General features: G+C 37.6%; 5 protein-coding genes and 1 pseudogene across 5 annotated transcripts; all 6 read right to left on the bottom strand.

The window, feature by feature from the left end:
• Positions 1–285: 285 nt before the first annotated feature.
• LOC112451385 (leukotriene B4 receptor 1-like) lies at positions 286–1477 on the bottom strand. The gene has a single exon (XM_025010529.2). It carries the CDS (start codon positions 1472–1474, stop codon positions 521–523), a length of 954 nt encoding a protein of 317 aa, XP_024866297.1. The 5' UTR covers positions 1475–1477; the 3' UTR covers positions 286–520.
• Positions 1478–6231: 4754 nt separating this feature from the next.
• LOC108247673 (leukotriene B4 receptor 1-like) lies at positions 6232–7188 on the bottom strand. The gene has a single exon (XM_017435985.1). It carries the CDS (start codon positions 7183–7185, stop codon positions 6232–6234), a length of 954 nt encoding a protein of 317 aa, XP_017291474.1. The 5' UTR covers positions 7186–7188.
• Positions 7189–9631: 2443 nt separating this feature from the next.
• LOC108247674 (C-C chemokine receptor type 7-like) lies at positions 9632–11770 on the bottom strand. The gene has a single exon (XM_017435986.2). The coding sequence runs from the start codon at positions 11749–11751 to the stop codon at positions 10804–10806; it is 948 nt and encodes a 315-aa protein (XP_017291475.1). The 5' UTR covers positions 11752–11770; the 3' UTR covers positions 9632–10803.
• A 3428-nt stretch (positions 11771–15198) lies between these two features.
• On the bottom strand, positions 15199–16949 carry LOC108247675 (C-C chemokine receptor type 8-like). The gene has a single exon (XM_037981677.1). It carries the CDS (start codon positions 16853–16855, stop codon positions 15842–15844), a length of 1014 nt encoding a protein of 337 aa, XP_037837605.1. The 5' UTR covers positions 16856–16949; the 3' UTR covers positions 15199–15841.
• A 1252-nt stretch (positions 16950–18201) lies between these two features.
• LOC108247681 (C-C chemokine receptor type 8-like) lies at positions 18202–18758 on the bottom strand. The gene has a single exon (XM_017435991.2). The coding sequence runs from the start codon at positions 18703–18705 to the stop codon at positions 18202–18204; it is 504 nt and encodes a 167-aa protein (XP_017291480.1). The 5' UTR covers positions 18706–18758.
• Positions 18759–19732: 974 nt separating this feature from the next.
• LOC108247676 lies at positions 19733–20705 on the bottom strand (annotated as a pseudogene).
• Positions 20706–22491: the final 1786 nt, after the last annotated feature.

The raw sequence follows: 22491 nt of genomic DNA, 5'->3' as shown, positions 1-22491 counted from the left end.
AAAGGCCAAGCATCAAACCATTTCCCTCCCCTTGTGTTGAGATATGTCTGTTTATTAAAAAAAACAACACACACACAAAATGTAAAAGCTGAAAGTCTGCTGGCATTAAGAACAAAACAGATCAAACTGACAGAGGCTAAAATGAATTCATGCATTTACTGACAGTCACTGGATGAACAGAAGAAACAAGGTTCAATACTTAAGAATATTTCATTATTTTTAGATCTACCTTATGAATGCTTAAGCAGAAAAAGATTTAAAAATCATTTGCATTGTTTCAAGCTACACAAATAAAAAAGATCTGTTTGACTTGTACATTTTTGTCAATTGATTTCTGATTATCAAAAAAAAACACATCTGAAGTTTTAATAACATACACCTTGAGTCAAAATGTTTACCAGTTTATATTAAACTCAAACTCTTCTACAGCTTACTTTAATAACAGCAAAAATATTTTCTTAGTAGAAAAGATAACATTTAACAGTTCTGTGGGCAGAAACAACATCTTTAACTGTTGTCATTATGACAGTCCTCCAGTTGTAGCGGTATCTGGCTCCCTTTGGTCCTGCTGCATTGCTTTAGGCTTTTGACAAACACTGCAAATGTTGTGCGAAGTAAAGGCATACAGAAGTGGATTCAGGCATTTGTTGACAAATGTTAATGCTGCAATGATGTTCCAAGAGTTTTTGTAAAACTTCTGAAGTCCCTCATTTCTGAGACAAATAGCTACTATGCCCAGCACACTTGTGGTAAAATATGGAACCCAAAGGACAACAAAACTTACAATGATGCTGGTAATCAGTCGAGTTGTCTGAGGATTGTTGAAAAAGGCTGCCTGACTAACTTTCTTATGGATGCGAATGTATGAAAACATTACGATAAAAAAGGAAATTATTCCCACAATTGTCTCTGTCATCAGCACAGCCATCCACTGGGCATCAGAAGAATACTGAGGTCGACAGTCTGTCCACTGCTGTTTTGGTACCAGTTGCTGAACCACCAAGTGAGGAGTAGACAGGATAAAAGCAACCAACCAGAGCAGAACCAGGACCAGTCTTTTCTGTACCTGTTGGCAATCTTGCTGGTGAACCACCAAGAGGTAACGCTGGATGCTTAACCCAGTCACAGTCAGCTGGCTGCTATAAATGCTGCAGTACACAACATACGCTAGAAGCTTACAGGACACCAGGTTGAATCTCCAGCCGTAGAGTAAAGCATCAATCACCAGTGGAAGGGTCAGCAGGCAGAGGAGGTCAGACACGGCCAGATTCAGCATCAAACTCTGGCTCAGTCTGGACATGTGCTCCCAGTTAGGTCTGAGAATAATGACAGCAATGTTTCCAGGAACTCCAGGAACAAAGCAGAGGGACAACACCACTGCAGAAGCTCGACGAATGGAGACCCAGGATGAATGAGGTTCAAGTCCTGGAGAAGAGAAGTTAGAAGTTGCCACAGTGCTATCAGGTTGATCCATGCTGCGTCTCTTGGTTAGGTTGTGTTCTGAACAACTGATGGCGGGAAATGTACTCTCAGCCACAGAAGGAAAGTGGTTAATGTGATCATAGGAAGTGAACTGAGATCCTGCACGTCACATTACGTTACTGGCTGCATCATTTTAAGAGTTACTGCTGCATGTTTTGATGATGTTTTGATAATGTAAAACTTATAGATACATTTCAAAAAACCTAAGTTGACCAAATTATATTACAGTTATGACTATATCATCAAGCACAATATGAAGTGATAAATATCTGCACATTGGTATACACCATATTAGTTTGAAATATCACCTACACAAAATTCCAAAATAGGTTTTATTACAAGAAACAAAAGAACAGCATACAGATTTCATACATGCTTCATTACTATTTTTTCCCATCTGAGACAACCAATTGACAATTGGTTTTGAGGAGTTTGTCAGTTTCATCAGGGTCATGTGTTTAGTGGTCTGCAGGAGTGAAAATCAAATAACATGTCTGAATTGTCCCTGAACAGTAATTAATGCTGTACTCATAAATATGCTAATGTCTTAGACAACATTAGATGTGGTTTATTGCTGTTTCCCTTGAATTTGTTTGTGTGTCAACTGAAGAACGAGTACAAAACGAAGAAATAAAGTATTTATCCTTGTACAAATCTACAAACTTACATTTTATTGAATACAGCATAAAAAAAAACAACCTCAAGTTTAACTACTCAGTTACTAAACAAAATTAAGAGAAACCACCGCCTGCCTCTCACACATTAGGTATATATAAAATGCCAAAGCCTTCAGAGGAAACCACAGATGCTACAGCTCTAAAAATACATTTCTGTGAAACACAACACACACTGACCAGAAATAGGCATTACCTTCAAACAAAGCAGAGACAAAGTTATATTACATATATCTATATCCAATGTATATGTATTTGCTGTATTGGATTCTGTTTTGTTTCTGTTGTAAAGCACTTTGGATAGCCTTGTTGCTGAGAAGTGCTATATAAATAAATCTCACTTCACTTCACTTCAATGCCGTGGTCTTGTACTCCTGAGGTTGCAGGTTCAAGCCCAGATTGCGGCAGGAAGGGCATCCAGCGTAAAAACAATTGCCAAATCATTCATGCGAGTTTGCTTGCTGTGGCAACCCCTGAAGAAGGGAGAAGGCAAAAGAACTTACTTACCAGAGAATATATCAGAGGAATGACTGTTAAGTAATTACTTTGAATGAGAATTTATCAAGATAAACACAGTAACAAGTAAAACTTTGATAATCTAAGATGAAATAGTGATTATTAGTTTGTCTAAACCGAAAGAATTCTTTGAACAGAATGTTTGGATTTTAGCATTGATGTTTTCGTTTCTTATCCGCACAAGAGTTTGGAAAAGTTGAAAAAACTGCAAGCTGAAACATTTCACCGCTGGCACGAATCCACTTCTCAGGCTACGACACCGACAAAAGCCCGTCTGGTGGCCAAGATGAGAAGGTGATTTATCGCTTTTGTTCCGTAGTGAAGGAGTCCGATGATTTGATGCATCAGCATTGTGACGCTCAGCGTGGAGCAACAGGAGCAGGCGTTTATGTCCGCCTGAGGCAGTACGCCGGACACAATGGTGGAAAAGGAAAGTGGAAGAGGAAGGTGATTGGAGTGTTTTCAGGCCATCAGTGGGTGGAGCTGAAGGGGGGTGAGCAGAGGGATTTTAATGTTGCAGTAAGGATCATGATCTTGTCCAAGTTTTAGTAAACTTTTGAATGGTACTACAGTACATATTTCAATAAATCATGTCCATTAAGTAGTTCTAAATAATATATGACTTTGTTACCCACAATTAGTTTCCCATTTCCACAAATATAGCTTTTTAAAATTAGGGGGAAAATCACAATAACAGCAATGTGTGTACAACAAAGAAACATCAAATGTACATTTGAGTATTTTACAATAAGTTTATCACACTTCAGAAGCAGAAATAGTCCAAAAACAGCTGAGACCTCATTGTAATTACACTTACTCCTCTATGTTTAACATGAAGTCATCATGTGTTGAGACTGAGTCGAGGGCAGAACCTCACTGAATTTGTTAAAATGCACCCAGATTGAGCTATTGCCTGTTTTTAGTGCAATATCACATCATACCAGCAGGGGGCTTAAGAGAGCCTTTTCTGGGCAACACTTCAGTTGAATATTACCTCTTATTACACAGAAGTATGAATAAAGGAAATAATGGCATTTACAGGGCCTTAAAAATATTAATAATCTTTGAACCTTTCTACATTATATCATGTTATGACTTCAAACTTCAAAATGTGTTACTGGAATTTTATGTGATAGATCAACACAAAGTAGAGCTTCATTGTGAAGTAGACAGCAAAGGGTGCATGGTTTTCAAAAATTGTCTTTTACAAATAAAAATTTGAAAAGTGTGTCATGCTTGTGTATTCAGTCCCCTTTATTTTGATACTCCTAACTTATTACAGAGAAGTACAAAGAAAGTGACAATATTTTAGGGGACTTGGATTCTTTTATGTTTTAAACTAAAATATATATTTAGATTATTCTATGTATTATGCATATTCTTTCTCTTTTTGCTTTAAATAGATTTTAAAATGGGCTTATATGCATATATTAAATCTAACACAGTTAAATAATAACATTCTTTGATGTCTTTAATTGCAAGCCCAGGTTCCCTTCATGTATTCAGTCATGATGCATTTTGATTGTTTATTTCCAAAACTTTTAATTAAATAGATGGAAAGAAACCAAGAACATTTGAGTACCAACACATCAGAGACAAAATAAGGTAAACACTAAAACAGAGTGGTGGTTTTAAAATAAAACTGCATGAGTTCAAATGTCATATGACAGTATTGATTTTAATAATTACAATATTGGCTCAAATAGATGTTAAAGTTGTCAGTATGGACACACTGCTGGTTCCAGATCAGCAGGGTGTGGCCCAGTCTCAGGTTAACAGCTGTTATCACTGACCCTCAATATCTGGCAGATTGGCTCTCAGAGTTGACGTCTCACTCATGTTTGATTGGTCATGGACACGTGTGGTATCAGAGAACCAAGGTTCATCAACGAGATTCAATACCACTGTGATGGCCAAACTCATGGCCACACTCCACTAAAGTCGGTAACTCTCGTGCACCCTAATTTATTCATTAAACAAACTGAAACTTTAATTTGTAATAAAATGTTGACTAAAATACATTAGTTCCATTTTTAGGCATGCGCATTTAGTTACTTGTATTTCTATCAACTCGTGCTCATTTTGGTTTGTGCTTATGATTAATTCTTTGTTTGTTTTGCCGGCTTCTCACCTGATGTGGTTCCTGGGAGTTACTTGAGGAAGGATGGTGGCCAGGGTGTAGCACACCTAAAAGCACAGGGGATAATTGGACTGCACCACCAGTTCCTGCTGGGAAGGGGGAGCTTGACTTTGCTTTGTTTAAATAAGCTTTTGTATTTAATTTAATATTTGAATTTAAAGTTTAATATTTTTGATTTCCTTCTTTGGTGTTTAGTTTATTAACAAACTTAACTGTACTGTCTTGTTTGTTTTGTAGTTAGTGATTGTATTGCGTTTAGGTATCCCTATTGTGTGTAATGGTTTGATCAGCCAGTATGTATACCCTTGTGTGTCAGTTCTGTTTTGTTGGTGCAGCCAGTTAGTTTGTTCACATTTGTTTTGCCTGAGTTCAGTTGTTGTTTCTTTGACCTTTTTTTGAGCTCAGTATTTAGTTTAGAAAAAACAATTTTTTGGGTTAAAATAAAAACACCATTTTTCTAATAATTCCTGTGACGATTCCTGTTTTCAACTCCACAACAACCACATTCCATTGTTCATGCCTCCCAGTTATTAGAGATGAGCATTTAAGCAAAAACACGCTTTGCATTCATCCTGTAATTATGTTTTTTTCTTTAAATATTCTTCCCCTACTTAACAATAATTTGATAACATATAGTCTGCTTGAAAAAAAAACTACAATGAGACAAAGATGTTGCATTCAGAATGTTTTTTCTCTTGGCTTTTCTTTTTTACATGAAATCTCCATGCTAAATGTTGACCTTTTTTTAAAATATTAAATTACTATTTTTTTCAAAGAATTGTAAGAATATTTTTTGTGTGTGAAAATTCTACACCATATGAAGGAACTATGTAATCAATTATCAGGAACAAAATGACTTATAAGAGGTTTATTGCAGTAAAGAATATATATAGAAAATGAAAACAGTACACAATGTTAAATATGAAAGTCTGCTGCTATTAAAAGCAAAACAAAACAGCTCAAACTGACAGAGAAAATGAGTTCATGAAGTCACTGACAGTCATTAGATGAACAGAACAAACATAATTCAATTTTTCAAAAAATAGTATTTAAATATTTTAGTTACATCTCTTTTATAAACGCTAAAGCATACTTACAAATTTCCAAATAACATTTGCATTGTTTCAGGTTACACACATCACAGGAAATTTTTTTTGTTGGTTTTGTTTGTAAATCCTTGTCAGCATTTTCCTGATTGGTCAGAAAACCACATCTAAATGTGAAGTTGTAATAACAAACACTATATTTGAGTCAAAATGTTGTTTAACAGTTGATTATAACTCAAAATCTTGTACAGCTTACTTCAACAATAACAGCAAAAATATACATTGTTGATTTCTTTGCAGAGAAGATAACATTTGACATTAAAACAAATCTTTTCAGTCCTGTCGACAGAAACAACATCTTTAACTTCTGTCATTATGACAGTCCTCCACTTGTAGCGATATCTGGCTCTCTTTGGTTCTGCTGCACTGGTTCCTGTTTGTGACAAACATTGCAAACTTTTCGAGAGGTAAAGGCATACAGAAGCGGATTCAGGCATCTGTTGACATATGTTACTGCTGTGACAATGTTCCATAAGTTGTCGTAAAACTTCTTCAGCCCCTTATTGCTGATACAAATAGCTGCTATGCCCAGCACATTTGTGGTAAGAAAAGGAACCCAAAGGACAACAAAACTTACAATGATGCTGGTAACCAGTCGAGTTGTCTGAGGATTGTTGAAAAAGGCTGCCTGACTAACTTTCTTATGGATGCGAATGTATGAAAACATTACGATAAAAAAGGAAATTATTCCCACAATTGTCTCAGTCATCAGCACAGCCATCCACTGGGCATCAGAAGAATACTGAGGTCGACAGTCTGTCCACTGCTGATTTGGTATCAGCTGCTGAACCACCAAGTGAGGAGTAGACAGGATAAAAGCAACCAACCAGAGCAGAACCAGGACCAGTCTTTTTTGTACTTGTTGGCACCTCTGCTGGTGAACCACCAAGAGGTAACGCTGGATACTTAACCCAGTCACAGTCAGCTGGCTGCAATAAATGCTGCAGTACACAACATATGTTAGAAGCTTACAGGACACCAGGTTGAATCTCCAGCCGTGGAGTAAAGCATCAATCACCAGTGGAAGGGTCAGCAGGCAGAGGAGGTCAGACACGGCCAGATTCAGCATCAAACTCTGGCTCAGTCTGGACAGGTGCTCCCAGTTAGGTCTGAGAATAATGACAGCAATGTTTCCAGGCACTCCAACACTGAAGCAGAGGGACAACACCACTGCAGGAGCTTGACGAATGGAGACCCAGGATGAATGAGGTTCAAGTCCTGGAAAAGAGAAGTTAGAAGTTGCCACAGTGCTATCAGGTTGATCCATGCTGCGTCTCTTGGTTAGGTTGTGTTCTGAACAACTGATGGTGGTAAATGGGCTGTCAGCCACAGAAGGAAAGTGGTTAATGTGATCATAGGAAGTTAAGAACAGATCCTGTACGTCCCCTAACATCACTGGTTTCATTATTTTAAGAGTTACAGCTGCATGTACTGATGATGTTTTGATAATGTAAAATTTATAGATACATTTAAAAAAACCTAAGTTGACCAAATTACATTACAGTTAATACTAGATATTTTAGTATAATATAAATTAATAAATAACTCCATGTTGGTAAAGACCATATTAATTTGAAATGTTTCCTACACAAAGTTTCAAAATATATATTTTTTTGCTGTATGGCAAATGAAACAAAAGAGAAAAATACAGATTTCATACATGTTATCATGCCTTCTTTCCATCTGAGACAAAAAGTCTAGGTGTTTTTTTAAGTTACTCAGTTTTATCACAGTTATGTGTTTTGTTATGCGACAAAAGTGAAAATGAAATAACATCTCTGAAATGTCTCTGATGTTTGCAATAATGATAAATTTCCTAAATTCTCAGATAACAGTCGAAGTTGTTTATTGCTGTTTTCCTTAAATATGTCTGTGTGTCAACTGAAGAACAAGAAGCAAAAAGAAGAAATCTATTTTGTACTTGAGTACAAATAAAACTACTTACATTTTATTTAACATAAACAATGAAACATAAACAATTAAACATAAACAATGAAAATAATCTTTTTTCTCGATCAGTCACTGAACAAAATTAAGAGATACCACCGCCAGTGTCTCACACCTTAGGTATATATAAAATGCCAAAGTGTCCACAGGAAACCACAGATGCTACAGTCCTAAAAATTAATTTCTCTGAAACACAACAAACAATTGCCAAAGATATGTGATGACAATGCCATACACAAGATTCTGCTTTTGTTGTGATATTTGTCTTTAAGGACAGCTTTTGGTTCTTTTGCTAAATTGGTTATGTTTTAGCAAACAAGGAAAAATTTGCAAGAAGTAAAGGCATACCAGAGCAGATTCTAACAACTATTTACAAATGTTAGAGTTCCAACAATGTTCTTTGTCTATGTACTAAACTTTAAAAAGCCTTCACTTTTGAGACCTATGGCTGCCATACTTAGACGGTGCCATACTACACAGTTCACTTTTTTATTTTAACATTGACTGATGTCTTTAATTGTAAGGTTAGGTTTACATAATACAGTCAGTTATGATGCATTTTGTTAGTCTTATTTCCAAAACTTTTAATTAAATAGATGGGAAGAAACCAATAACATTTGAGTCCCAACACATTTAGTGGCAAAATAAGTTAAACACTATAATAGAGTGGTGGTTTCCAGAATGCTCGACTCTGAGGGGGTTTGAAGAATGTGTCTGTTGAAGAAGAGGTAGCCAGGGAGAGGGGAGCGAAATCCAGGGAGATGGTTTTGTGTGGGGTTGAAGCCAGAGTTATACAGAGTGAACTGCAGCATTTTCAGGTGTGCTGCAGAGATCTGGCCTCCAGTGGACACCTGCAGCACCCTCTGGTGGGAAACTGCAAAACTGAAAAGTGAAGTGAAGGAACCACCACATAGACAGATAACCACCATTTACTGACAGCGATATTCTGTTGTTTGTTAGTTCTGTTGTGGTTATTACGAGGCTGTTCAGTTAAATGTCATCTCGTCACATGATCAAAAAACTCCATGCATGTACAAGGAGAACATGTAAACTGCACACAGAAAGGTCACACACAAGTTTTGAACCTGCAGCCTTCTTGCAGTGAGGCAACATCTCTAATCATTCCTGCTAACAATCTGAATTTTCATATTCCTCATAAAATAGGAAAAGGAGTAGCTACTATTTTCAGTCAAATTTATTACTTTGTCCAAAAGGCAAGTGTGTGAGGTCAACCTCTTTTTGATCAAAGGCTGCAATAAATATCTAGAGAATTGTAGAATTGAGAATCTACAAGAAAATTTACATATATGGTGTAAAGAAGGAGTGATCTGTGCTTCCGAAATTATTTTCGTTGTTTGCTTGAAACAGGTCAGGGAAAAGTCTGCCTGGCCCCAAAAGAACAGTAAACACACCTCCCTGACAGAGGTCCTGACCTTTTGGGTTGATTGGTCTGCTGGTTTCTTTTACCAAAACCAGCACACTTCCCCCATGAAAAAGCTTTGCATTGGATTCAGATAAGCTAAACATAGGTTTTTTAAACATTGCTGGCATCAATTCCAGTTATAAAGAAAATGAAAAGTAATATATCAATGTTAATTTAGAAAAAATATAAATTAAAAGATGCACACTTTGATAAACCAAATACACTGAAACTGACATCAGCAAAAGAGCACAATTATGACAGATCAAAGAAAAACAGCAAATAAATAAACTATAGAGTATTTTGTTCTTGTTTAAAAATGTTTATTTGTCCGCATGTTAGCAAGATTAAAAATTACAGTGGCCAGCAGGTGGAAGCGTGCAGCAAATAGCTGAACGTTCTGCATATGGTGAAACATACTGCAAACACACGAATGATGCAAACTACAAACAACAAATACAAAAGAAAAATGCTGCTAAAACCAAAAACGCAAGCAAGTAATTAAAGCTGCAAACATACGCCACAAAATGGAAGTGCACCAGACCACTAGGAGGACTCAAGGTTTGGATTTAGCAGTGTCTTCCTGCTTTTTTGACCCGATGCTGATGGCAGTGAGATGCAATGACGTATGTCATTGGTGAGATATATGTCAGTCAGCTCTCCTCTGTGTCTCCCTCCTCCAAATTGCTGAACCAACGACACTTGAAAAATAAAAATTAAATAGTATCCACGTCATGTGAGAAACTCTGTCTCTTTAGGTCAGATTGTGTTTGATGGTTAATTGCAGACAAAGATGGTCAATATGGTCATGGTATAAACTCCAGAAGAAATATTTGTTACTATTTGTAAAGTGTCTTTTCAATAGTTGGAATAGTTCTTTATATACCGTATAAACATATGTACATCCAAATAGAAGTGTCTAAAATGACTTTCTTCTATAGAGTGGCCGGCCTCAGTTTTAGAGACAAGATCAGGAGCTCCATCATCCGGAGGGAGCTTGAAGTAGATCTGCTGCTCCTCAGCATCAAAAGGAGTCAGTCGAAGTGATTTGAGCATCTGATGACTCATTGGTGCCACCTTTTGGAGATTTTCAGGCTCGTCCCACTGGGAGGGGACTCCGGGGCCGACCCAGAACCTGCTAAAGGAATAATTTATGCTCTCTGGCCTGGGAACTTTGGTATTCCCCAGAAAAAGCTGAAGCATGTCGATGGGGAGAGGTTTTTCCCTCCTAAACATGTTGCCTCCATAACCCCACCATGGATAGGCAGCAAAATTATTAATGGATGGTTGGATGTTCTTTATATTAATCACAAAACAATACTTTTCCAGCAACTGAGGACAAGTTGAATTTTGCATCCAGCTAAAATCAGATAAAATTTTCCGCAATGTCACAATGTTTTCTAATCAAACCTAAAATATTCTGCAACTTAATATAGAAATATTACATAAAAGATTTTGACATAAAACAATTATTCCATGCACAGAAATCGCAAAAACGACAACGACAACAACAAAATATCAACATTGTTCGGCAACCGTTGTGATGTTTGTAATTTGGGAAGCTCTTGGGTTCTGCTTCAGTGGTTCCTTTTTTTGACAGACACAGCAAATTTTGCACGACATATAGGCATACAGAAGGGGGTTTAGGCAACTATTTAAAAATGTTATTGCTGCGACAATGTTCCATGCATTTGTGTAAAACTTCAACAGGACTTCATGTTTTGAAGCAATGGCTGCCACGCCCAGCACGTTTGTGGTATGATATGGAACCCACAGGACAAAAAAGCTTACAATTATGCTGGTAATCAGTAAAGTTGTCTTTGGATTGTTGAAAAAGGCAGCATGATTAACTTTCCTCTTGAGACGAATGTATGAAAATGCCACAGTAGAAAGGGAAGCAAATCCAACGATGGTTTCAGTAATCAACACTGCCAACCACTGGGCATCAGAAGAATACTGAGCACGGCAGCCTGGCCACTGTTCATCTCTCGTTACCTGCCGAACCACCAAGTAAGGAATGGATAGTATAAAGGCAACCAGCCAGAGCAAAACCAGCAGCAGTCTTTTTCGTACCTGATGGCACCCCAGCCGGTGCACCACCAAGAAGTAACGCTGGATGCTTAATCCAGTCACAGTCATCAGGCTGCCATAAATGCTGCAGTACACAATGTACGCTAGAAGCTTACAGGACACAAGACTAAATATCCATCCAAAGAGCAAAGCGTAAATCCACAGTGGAAGGGTCAGCAGACAGAGCAGGTCAGACACGGCCAGATTCAGCATCAAACTCTGGCTCAGGCTGGACAGGTGCTCCCAGTTAGGTCTGAGAATAATGACAGCAATGTTTCCAGGAACTCCCACGCTGAAGCAAAGAGAAAACACCAGACCTCTGGAATACCACGAAGGATCAGGTAGAGGTCCCAGAGCAGAGAAGTTAGAAGTTACAACATGAGAATGTTGGTCCATGGTGTGTCTTGCAGTTACGGTTGTGTTCCAAACAACTGATGTTGCAATTATGCAGTCAGCTACAGAAATAAAACATTTAGTCAAGGAGGAGCTTTAAAAACAAGGACAATGTGATAGTAATGCAAAAGAACTAAGATCTTATCAGTACACCACTGTTTCATTTTTGGCTACATAATTTTCCTTGCAAAGTTCTGATGGGTTGATTTCAATGTAATACTTCCTCAAAAATAATTTATGTTGAGTCTTTTTTAAGAATCTTGATTAAAACGTCTGGCTAAGGATAACTGTAAACTTAGTTATGTCAGCAGTAATGATACTCAATATTCCCAATTAGAGGCCACTAAAAGAAATGCTGTTTTGATGTCTATATTTGTAAAAGTATTGTTCGACTGCATATTTTTTTCAAGACACCTGCTTAATCTGTTTCGTCGCATGTTGTTCTTTTGTTCTTTGACAGATCTTTGTGGTCATTCCTCTGACTGTCTGGCCATTCCTTGTGTTAATCTTTGTGACAATTTTTGTTTTGAAGAGTTTAGTTTATCCTGTTTCTGGTTATGGTTGGTTTTGCTTTAAAATAAAGATTTGTTGGAGCAAATAGTCTGCCTGCCCTACAAGTCCTGCACTTAGTTCCCTCAATTCATCTCCTTGGCTTGTGTCAGAAGTTTCTAGCCAGACATGGGTAAAGCAAGACAAGGGGAGTATGGTGAGAATGTTTGTTTTGTTGATTTCCCTCTTCTAGGAATCCTTCACCGACCTGGTTCAGCGTGGACATTTGTTCATTTTGTGGGAGTGGTTCCTTGGAGAAGGTTACTGTCATCTGTGGGTTTTTGTTGCATTGAGTTTTGCTTTGATAATCATTTTTTGGTTTTAATTTCGTTTCGCGTGTTGTTTTGCTCAGTCTGTTTTTGGTTATGTTTCTATTTGTATTTTCTGCTGTGTTCCATCTTGACCACCACAGTAAACATTTTTCAATCCATCCATTCAGTTTCTTGATTTGCTTTTTACATGCAGAGTCATGTGAGAGCTGGTGACTGTTGTGCGAGAAGCAGAGTACACCCTGAACAGGTCATCAGTTTACTACAGGGCCACATAGAGACAAACAAAACAACAGCCATTCATGCAGTGTCTCACACCGTGCGACAATTTAGAATTACCAGCTAACCTAACATGCATATTTTGGGGCTGTGGGAAGAAACAAACCTATGCACGCATGGCAAACAGGCAAATTCCACACAGAAAGGTCATTGTCAAATTTTGAATCTGCAACCCTCTTGCTGTGAGGCAACAGCTCTAACCACTGCACCACTTACTGCCTGACAGCAACATTAATTCCATCAAACAACAAGGAAATCAACTTGTTTTGCACAGAGCAGAGATAACTAATTTAAAATAGGCACCAAGATTTGCTTAAAAGCTTATAATTGCTCATATTTACCATTCATTTGGTTGATTTCAGGTTTCTGCATTTGCATCAAATGGCAGAGAAGAGGAGGGTTAGAAGTAACCACAGTGGATTTAGGTTGGTCTATGCTGCATCTTCTCTGTAAGGTTGTGTACTGTTGATACTGGTGAATATACAGTCAGTTACAGAAGTAAAATGAGTAGTCAAAGAGTATCCTAAAAAAAAACAAGGAAATATAATGCTGATGCAAATGAACTGAGTTCTTATGTATATATCACTGTTCTAAAACTGACTGCACCTTACTACATGCAAAAAATTAAATATCCTAATTTTAATGTTAAATTTATTCATCAAAAGTATATTTTCCATCCATCCATCCATCCATCTATTTTTTGTACCTGCCTTTCTATGCTGGGTTGTGAGGAGCTGGTGACTATTTCCTACAGTCATTGAGCCACAAGGAGAATACACTGTGGACAGGGTGTCACTTTACCACAGGGCTACATAGAGACAAACAAGACAGGCAACCATTCATGCTTTCACTCACACCTAGTAACATTTTAGAGTTGCCAATTAACCTAACATGCATGTTTTTAGTCATCACATTTTTTGTTGGTATAATAACACAACCAAAGGAGGAGATAGAAGCCACTGAAAGTTTATTGTTGCCAATAGAAATATGCAAAATATGCATAGCTTAAGAGTAGAAATACTCCTGGTATTATAGACAAAACAAAACAAATTGTACAGATAGATACAAGAAGTAAATGAGGGCATGCCTGCTGTGTGTGTTACACTGTCCCCTTCTTTGTGTTTGATTTTGTTCAGTGATAACCAGTTTTTTATTCTTGTTACAAATTAGGTAAAAACATTTTATCATTTTAGTTCTTTTGATTGGGACTACCAACCACTAGGGAGCACAAGCCAGTGTAGCTCTTGTGCCGACCCCAATGAGATAAAGTTAATGAGGCCAGACTGAGATGGTTTGGACATGTGCAGAGGAGGGACAGTGGCTATATTGGTAGAAGAATGTTAGAGATGCAGCTGCCAGGAAAAACACAAAGAGGAGATATATGGATGCATTTTGAGAGGACATGGAGGTAGCTGTAGTGAGGACAGAGGACGCAGAGGACAGTTAGATGGAGGAGGATGACTCGCTGCTGACCCCTGAAAAGGGAACAGCTGAAAGAAAAAGAAGTTCCCTTGATTAGGACTTCCTTAAAAAAAGCTAAAACAGAAAGTATTAAAGATCAGTGAAAAATATTTTGTGCTTAATTCAGGCTACACCAATTAATATTTTTTTTAAATTGTCAATTAATTTGTTTTGTTTTTTTTTAAATCTTTTTTACTCTTTTGTGATTGTTAATGGTATTTAGAAAACAGTTGAGTTTAAAGGTTTTCTAAAAACATATTGTTAAATCTAAAATGTTCTGGAAGAACATTTTTTTCTGTTCTGTGGGCTGAAATACTATTTCTAAAGAAGTTGTTACCAAAGTTTTGTAACTATTGTGATATCTGTTGTTTGTGAAATTATTTGGTTTGGCTGCCTTGGTTCCTTTTTTTTGGCAACCAGAGCAAATTTTGCGAGAAGAAAAGGCATACAGGAGTGGATTCAGGCAACTCTTTTGCAAATGTTGCTTCAACAATGTTCACTGACTTTGTATAAAACTTCTGAAGTCCCTTATTTTTTTAGACAAATAGCTGCTAGGCCCAACCCATTCATGGTGTGATATGGAGCCCACAGAACAAACAAGCTTACAGTGATGCTGGTAATCAGTCAACATGTGAGGATTGTTGGAAAAAACTGCCCTATTAACTTTCCAAAGCAGTAACGGACAAGACAAAAGCAGAACCAGTTGAAGTCTTTCTCATATCTGATGGTATCACAGCTAGAGCACCAAGATACATTAGAAGCTTACAGACAACCAGACTGAATGTCCAGCCAATCAGTAAAGAGTATAATCAGTACTGGGAGGGATGGAGTCACAGAAAGTAACCACACATAAATGTTGATAATCTTTAACTTTATTCAACTTAGGTATTTTTTACAGGTTTTAGCCAGATGTCCAAAGCTCGAAGACTGAACATGAACAATTTTTCTGATTCAGATTCTCAGGCAAAAACACTAAACAAAGGATCTCTAAACATATCAATGCTGGTATCAGTTCTAATTTTATACAAAATACAAAATAAGCTCTATAGAAGATTTCGTATTTTTATGCAAAAAAAAAAGTTTGTTTTCCCTCTTTATATCAGTAAGGTTAAACAGAAACTACCAAGCCTGACTCAAGAGCAACACAAACAGTCTGATACAGATGCTCAGTTTGTTTAATGGATGAACAGCAAAAAATACATTATTATTCTTTTCATGAGTCATCTTTTCCTCTGGTCAGGACAAAAACACTAAAACAGAAAACAAATATTTCAAAACTTGTGACAAAAACAGTTGCATTATTTCAGTTCACATTTAAAAAAGGTTATCTGTTGTGGATTAATTTTATATTTTGACTCTTTTTCTAATTAACACAAAACCTAGACCTAATGGTTAGTCAAACTGGAAATTAATAGAACTTGCTTAAAAATGTAGATTTATACAGTTATGCAGCTATGCATTTTTTTATCTTTTGACATAGAAAGACAACAAATGTCGAGTTCTCTGCTGAGAAATGACATCTTTAATTGTTGGCATTATGAAAGTTCTGCAGTTGTGTTATCAGGCGTTTGGGACGTTCTTCGGTTCACTTGCATTGGTTTCTTCATTCGACAAAGGAAGAACATTTTGTTAGAAGTAAAGCCATACAGGAGTGGATTCAGGCAACTATTTACAAATGCTACTCCTTTAGCAGTCTTTTCTCTGTATAAATAAATGTTTTTAAGTCTCTCATGTTCGAGACTAAAAGCTGTGATGCCCAACACATTTATGATAAATAATGGAAGCCACAAGATGAACAAGCTTACAATGATGCTGGTAACCAGTCGGTTTGTCTGAGGATTGTTGAAAAATGCTGCTTGATTAATCTTCTTCTTAAGGCGAATGTATGAAAATGTCACAATAAAATATAAAACAGTTCCATACAGGATCTCTGTCAGCAGCAAGGCTATCCTTTGGGCAGTCGAATCAAACTGAGGTTGGCAGTCTTTCATTTCCTGATTTTTTGTCAGCTGTCGAACCACCAAAGAAGGGATGGACAGGATAAAAGCAACCAGCCAGAGCAGAACCAGCATCACTCTTATTTGTACTTGATTGCACTTCAGACGGTGAACCACAATAAGGTAACGCTGAATGCTTAATCCAGTCACAGTCAGCATGCTGCTACAAACACAGCAGTACAAAAAGCCTGCTAGAACCTTACAGGACACCAAGCCGAACATCCAGCCGTAGAGGAAAGTATAACTCCACAATGGAAGGGTCAGCAGACAGAGCAGGTCAGACACGGCCAGATTCAACAGCAAACTCTGGCTCAGTCTGGAAAGGTGTTTCCAGTTGGGCTTGAGAATAATTACTGCAATGTTTCCAGGAACTCCCACACTGAAGCAGAGAGAAAACAACACTGCAGGAACCAGATGACTTGAGTCCCAGGAAGGATGAGGCTGAACTCCTGGAGAAGAGGAGTTAGAAGTTGCCACAGTGGAATTTGGCTCAGCCATGCTGCGTCTTCTGGCAAGATTGAGCTCTGAGCAACTGATGGTGGTCAATGTCATAAATAAAATGAGTCGTGAGTTCTAAAGAATTTTTGTTTCAATCCACTGAAAGAGGAACTACAAAAAAAGGACATTTTGTTGCTGATTCAAAGGAACTAAGATCTTATCTCTTCACTCATCAAGCTGACGTTGATCAAACTTCTTTACAGTTCATACCATACAATGAAATATAGTATAAAGGTAGTGATGCATAATACAGCCAGGTGTGTCCCAGGAATGTACAACATACATGGGATGCATTTGCCCCTGAAGAGATTAGCTTAAATAGCTTGCACTAGATCTACTGTAAAATGGTTGTCAACATTGTTTACCAAGAAACTTATTGTGTAAATCATTTTATTTTGTACATTTCAATGGTTTTGCATTCTGTAAGACTTTAGTTCCCGTCCAAGTTTGAATCTGTTGTTTATTACATCAGTCGGTACGTTGGTTTCCCTTTTCTGTTCTGGATCATTGAATTTACTTTTTGCTCTGGTTTCTGTATCATTAATCTCTCTGAGTCTTCATTTTTAAAATCTAATCTAATCAACTTTATTTTTAAAGTTCGCTCAAAGCAAACAAAACTGCATAATGTGCTGTACAATAAATCCATGAAACATTTAAAACAAAAACATTAAAAAACCCAAAAAAGGGACAATAAAATCAATCAATTAATTAATTATAAAAGTGCATAAAAGGATAAAATTATGACTATCTTTTCTTGTTTCAGAATTAGATAATGATGTTACCATAACTACAGTGCATTATGGTAAAAGAAAAACATTTAAAAGTTAAGAAGAACAAATGCATTGTTGCTCTGTTCTATTCCTGTTGATACTTCTTGTCACCAGAAGGTGCTGCTGTGACAGCATAGGGCAGAAATTACTGTGATAAAAAGAAATACAGATTTAGGACACAGGGGGACCGTGTTCTGTCATGGAGCCTCAGCAGTTAGTATGAGATCTGGGTCGTAAAGAGAAAACCTTTTTAGTAGATGATATACAGGGCTTATTGAGATGACTGAGATATTATAACAAGTCACAAAAAATAAAGTTTTTTTTTTTTAACTCTGTGTCTTTGTTTTTAATCACCAAATGTGTGTATTGCATGTCTTGAGAATTGTAGGTGAGTGTTGCAGAGTAAACCCGGACAGGTTCCAAAAGCATGTCTCACAAAAAGCAATTAGGCACAAAAAATACACAAAAGTAAAAATATACAAACTCCAACTGAGGTCCCAACCACTTGGGTGAACTGCTTTCATTATCTGTGTTATTCACAGAGAATTTAATATAAATATGTTTTTACTGAGCCAGAGCTTGAAAACTGAACATAAATGATCTTTACTGAGGTTTGCAATGGATCCTCTCTCAATCTATTATCAACTGTGAAACCACCAGCAAAGAAGGGATGGACAGGATAAAAGCAACCAGCCAGAGCAGAACCAGCATCACTCTTATTTGTACTTGATTGCACTTCATACAGTGAACCACAACAAGGTAACGCTGAATGCTCCATCCAGTCACAGTCAGCATGCTGCTACAAACACAGCAGTACAAAAAGCCTGCTAGAACCTTACAGGACACCAAGCCGAACATCCAGCCATAGAGGAAAGTATAACTCCACAATGGAAGGGTCAGCAGACAGAGCAGGTCAGACACGGCCAGATTCAACAGCAAACTCTGGCTCAGGCTGGAATGGTGTTTCCAGTTGGGCTTGAGAATAATTACTGCAATGTTTCCAGGAACTCCAACACTGAAGCAGAGGGACAGCACCACTGCAGGAAACAGATTACTGTTGGTCAAGGAGTAATGAGGTAGAGGTCCTGGAGAAGAGAAGTTAGAAGTTGCCACAGTGCTATCAGGTTGATCCATGCTGCGTCTCTTTGTTAGGTTGTGTTCTGAACAACTGATGGTGGTAAATGTGCTCTCAGCCACAGAAGGAAAGTGGTTAATGTGATCATAGGAAGTGAACTGAGATCCTGTACGTCACATTGCGTTACTGGTTTTACTGGTTGAATCATTTTGAGTGTTACTGCTGCATGTTCTGATGATGTTTTAATAATGTAAAATTTATAGATACATTTCAAAAAACCTAAGTTGACGAAATTTTATTACAGTTAATACTATATCATAAAGTGTAATATGAATTAATAAATAAAAAAAAAAACGTTTTTAAACACCATAATAATTTGAAATGTCTCTGTCAAAAAGTTTCAAAACATTTCTATTAAATGTGCATTTTAAATTAAACATAACAGAAAAATACAGACTTTATACGTTTTCATGCCTTCTTTCCATCTGAGACAAAAAGTCCAGGTGTTTTTATAAGTTACTCAGTTTTATCAGAGTCATGTGTTTTGTTATGAGACAAAAGTGAAAATGAAATAATATCTCTGAAATGTCTCTGATGTTTGCAATAATTAATGCAATAATAATGAATATCCTAATGTCTCAGACAACCATTGAGGTGGTTTTGTGCTGTTTTCATTAAATTTGTCTGTGTATCAACTGAAGGTAAAGTAGCAAAAAGAAGAAATATATTCTGTACTTGAGTACAAATAAAACTACTTACATTTTATTTAATTAAACATAAACAATAAAAAAAGACCTAAAGTTTACTGATGAGTCACTGAACAAAAAAACAAACAAACAAAATAAAAAGAAACCACCGTCGGCCTCTCACACCTTAGGTATATATAAAATGCCAAAGCCTCCACAGGAAACCGCAAAATCTACAGCTCTAAAAATACATTTCTCTGAAACACACCGCACATGGACCAAAAATATGTTATGACAATGTCACAAATCTTTTTTGATTAACAGCTGATTATAAACTCAAAATCCTGTACAGTTTACTTAAAAAAACAATAGCAGAAATATATACCATGGGTTTAACAACATCTTTAACTGGTGTCATAATGACAGTTCTGCAGTTGTAGCGGTATCTGGCACTTTTTGGGTCTGCTGCATTGGCTCCTGTTTGTGACAAACATTGCAAACTTTGCGAGAGGTAAAGGCATACAGGAGTGGATTCAGGAATTTGTTGACAAATGTTATTGCTGCGACAATGTTCCAAGAGTTTCTAAAAAACTTCTTAAGTCCTTCATTTTTGAGACAAATAGCTACTATGCCCAGAATATTTGTGGTAAAATATGGAACCCAAAGGACAACAACACTTACAATGATGCTGGTAATCAGTCGAGTTGTCTGAGGATTGTTGAAAAAGGCTGCCTGACTAACTTTCCTACGGACATGAATGTATGAAAACACTACAATAAAAAAGGAAACCATTCCCAAAATTGTCTTTGTGATCAGCACAGCCATCCACTGGGCATCAGAAGAATACTGAGGTTGGCAGTCTGTCCACTGCTGATTTGGTACCAGCTGCTGAACCACCAAGTGAGGAATAGACAGGATAAAAGCAACCAACCAGAGCAGAACCAGGACCAGTCTTTTCTGTACCTGTTGGCAATCTTGCTGGTGAACCACCAAGAGGTAACACTGGATGCTTAACCCAGTCACAGTCAGCTGGCTGCTATAAATGCTGCAGTACACAACATATGTTAGAAGCTTACAGGACACCAGGTTGAATCTCCAGCCGTGGAGTAAAGCATCAATCACCAGTGGAAAAGTCAGCAGGCAGAACAGGTCAGACACGGCCAGATTCAGCATCAAACTCTGGCTCAGGCTGGACAGGTGCTCCCAGTTAGGTCTGAGAATAATGACAGCAATGTTTCCAGGAACTCCAGGAACAAAGCAGAGGGACACAACACCACTGCAGAAGCTCGACGAATGGAGGCCCAGGATGAATGAGGTTCAAGTCCTGGAGAAGAGAAGTTAGAAGTTGCCACAGTGCTATCAGGTTGATCCATGCTGCGTCTCTTTGTTAGGTTGTGTTCTGAACAACTGATGGCGGGAAATGTGCTCTCAGCCACAAGTGGTTAATGTGATAATAGGAAGTTTAGAACAGATCCTGTATGTCCCATTACATCACTGGTTGCATTATTTTGCACATTACAGCAGCATGGTCTGATGATTTGATCATAGTATATTATGGTTAGTATAGAATGTGAATTGATAAATACCTGCACATTGGTATGCATCATGTTTGCAATGTCACTTGCACATTTGAAAATAAATTTTACTACTGTATGACAAGAAAACAAGAAAAAAAAATTCCTTAAATTTTTAGCGTCAGTTAAGGAGCAAATGACAAGAAACATATTTTGCACTCCAGCACAAACTAACCTCCTTACGTTTTTATTAAATAAAGCATAAAACGAAAAGAAAAAAACAAACCGCCACACCCCCTCAGGTTTAACTGATCAGTCACTGAACAAAACAAAGAGAAACCACAGCCTGCCTCTCACACATTCTCTGTTTATATAAAATGCCCACAGAAAACCACAGATGCTACAGCTTAAAAAATAATTTCTCTGAAACAACACACACTGACCAGAGATATACTTTTTTGAACAATGCAGAGTCAAAGTTAAGTAGAATGGCTTAGGATGAAGGCTCTTCAAAAATTATTGTCATGGTTTTAGATATATGCCTGACCTACATGGAAGATACTCTCAGGAGACAATAAAAAGTTTAGATTTATTTACAAAGAAATTAATTAAGGGTCTTGACCGCACAGATAATCAGGAACACTGGGACAGAGTAGATAAAGGAGTCCAGAATACTCGACTCTGAGGGGGTTTGAAGAATGTGTCTGTTGAAGAAGAGGTAGACCGTCAGGGAGATGGTTCTGTGTGGGTTGAAGTCAGAGGTGTACTGGAGCAGTTTGATTAGAGTGAGGGGAGAGTTGAAGTTGATGTGGTGATCAGTTTGTTGAAGGCTTGAAGCAGGAGGATGATGAGTGTGTTGGAGGGCGGGCAGGTTGCACGAAAGAGGATGAAGAGGAGCCTCGAGGTACCAGTCGTGGGTTGATGAGCCAGGGACTTTACAGAGAGCTTGAGCTTAAACGGAGGAATCCAGGTAACAGCACAAAGGAACAGATCCAGAAAGCTTGCAGAGTTACCTTTAAAAGTAGCATTAGGAGATCATAAATTTCAAAGGTAAGGAAACTGCAAAAAGCTCTAAAGGGCCCTCAAGGGGCTCAGTGTTTCCCCAGTATGGTTAACACTCAGGCGATGAAAGACTGGCAGCCAGCTCTTCTTAACCTCTGGCTTGATGAGCCTGATGATTTTCAGGTGTGCCGCAAAGCTCTGGCCTCCAGTGGAGACCTGCAGCACCATGCGCCCTCTGGTGGGAGACTGCAAAACTGAAAAGTGAAGTGAAAGAACCACCTCATAGACAGATAACCACCATTTACTGACAGTGATATTCTGTTGTGGTTATTACAAGGCTTTTGAGTTAAATGTCATCTCGTCACATGATCAAAAAACTATATGCATGTACAAGGAGAACATGTAAACTGCACACAGAAAGGCCACAGAAAAGTTTTGAACCTGCAGCCTTCTTGCAGTGAGGCAACATCTTTAATCATTCCTGCTAACAATCTGAATTTTCATATTCCTCATAAAATAGGAAAAGGAGTAGCTACTATTTTCAGTCAAATTTATTACTTTGTCCAAATGTCATAGTTTGGTATTTTCAGTTTGTTGTGTTTGATTATTGTCTTGTTTCAGTTTAGTTTTCCTGTTCATGCCC

The sequence above is a fragment of the Kryptolebias marmoratus genome, linkage group LG19 (assembly GCF_001649575.2).
Source record: "Kryptolebias marmoratus isolate JLee-2015 linkage group LG19, ASM164957v2, whole genome shotgun sequence".
Taxonomy (NCBI): domain Eukaryota; kingdom Metazoa; phylum Chordata; class Actinopteri; order Cyprinodontiformes; family Rivulidae; genus Kryptolebias; species Kryptolebias marmoratus.
The sequence above is the reverse complement of the archived record's forward strand: the minus strand, read 5'-3'. Positions and strand labels throughout refer to the sequence as shown.

Excerpts from the sequence above, each read along its gene's own strand:
- LOC112451385 (XM_025010529.2), bottom strand. The coding sequence starts at position 1,474 with ATGGATCAACCTGATAGCACTGTGGCAACTTCTAACTTCTCTTCTCCA.
- LOC108247673 (XM_017435985.1), bottom strand. The coding sequence starts at position 7,185 with ATGGATCAACCTGATAGCACTGTGGCAACTTCTAACTTCTCTTTTCCA.
- LOC108247674 (XM_017435986.2), bottom strand. The coding sequence starts at position 11,751 with ATGGACCAACATTCTCATGTTGTAACTTCTAACTTCTCTGCTCTGGGA.
- LOC108247675 (XM_037981677.1), bottom strand. The coding sequence starts at position 16,855 with ATGACATTGACCACCATCAGTTGCTCAGAGCTCAATCTTGCCAGAAGA.
- LOC108247681 (XM_017435991.2), bottom strand. The coding sequence starts at position 18,705 with ATGGATCAACCTGATAGCACTGTGGCAACTTCTAACTTCTCTTCTCCA.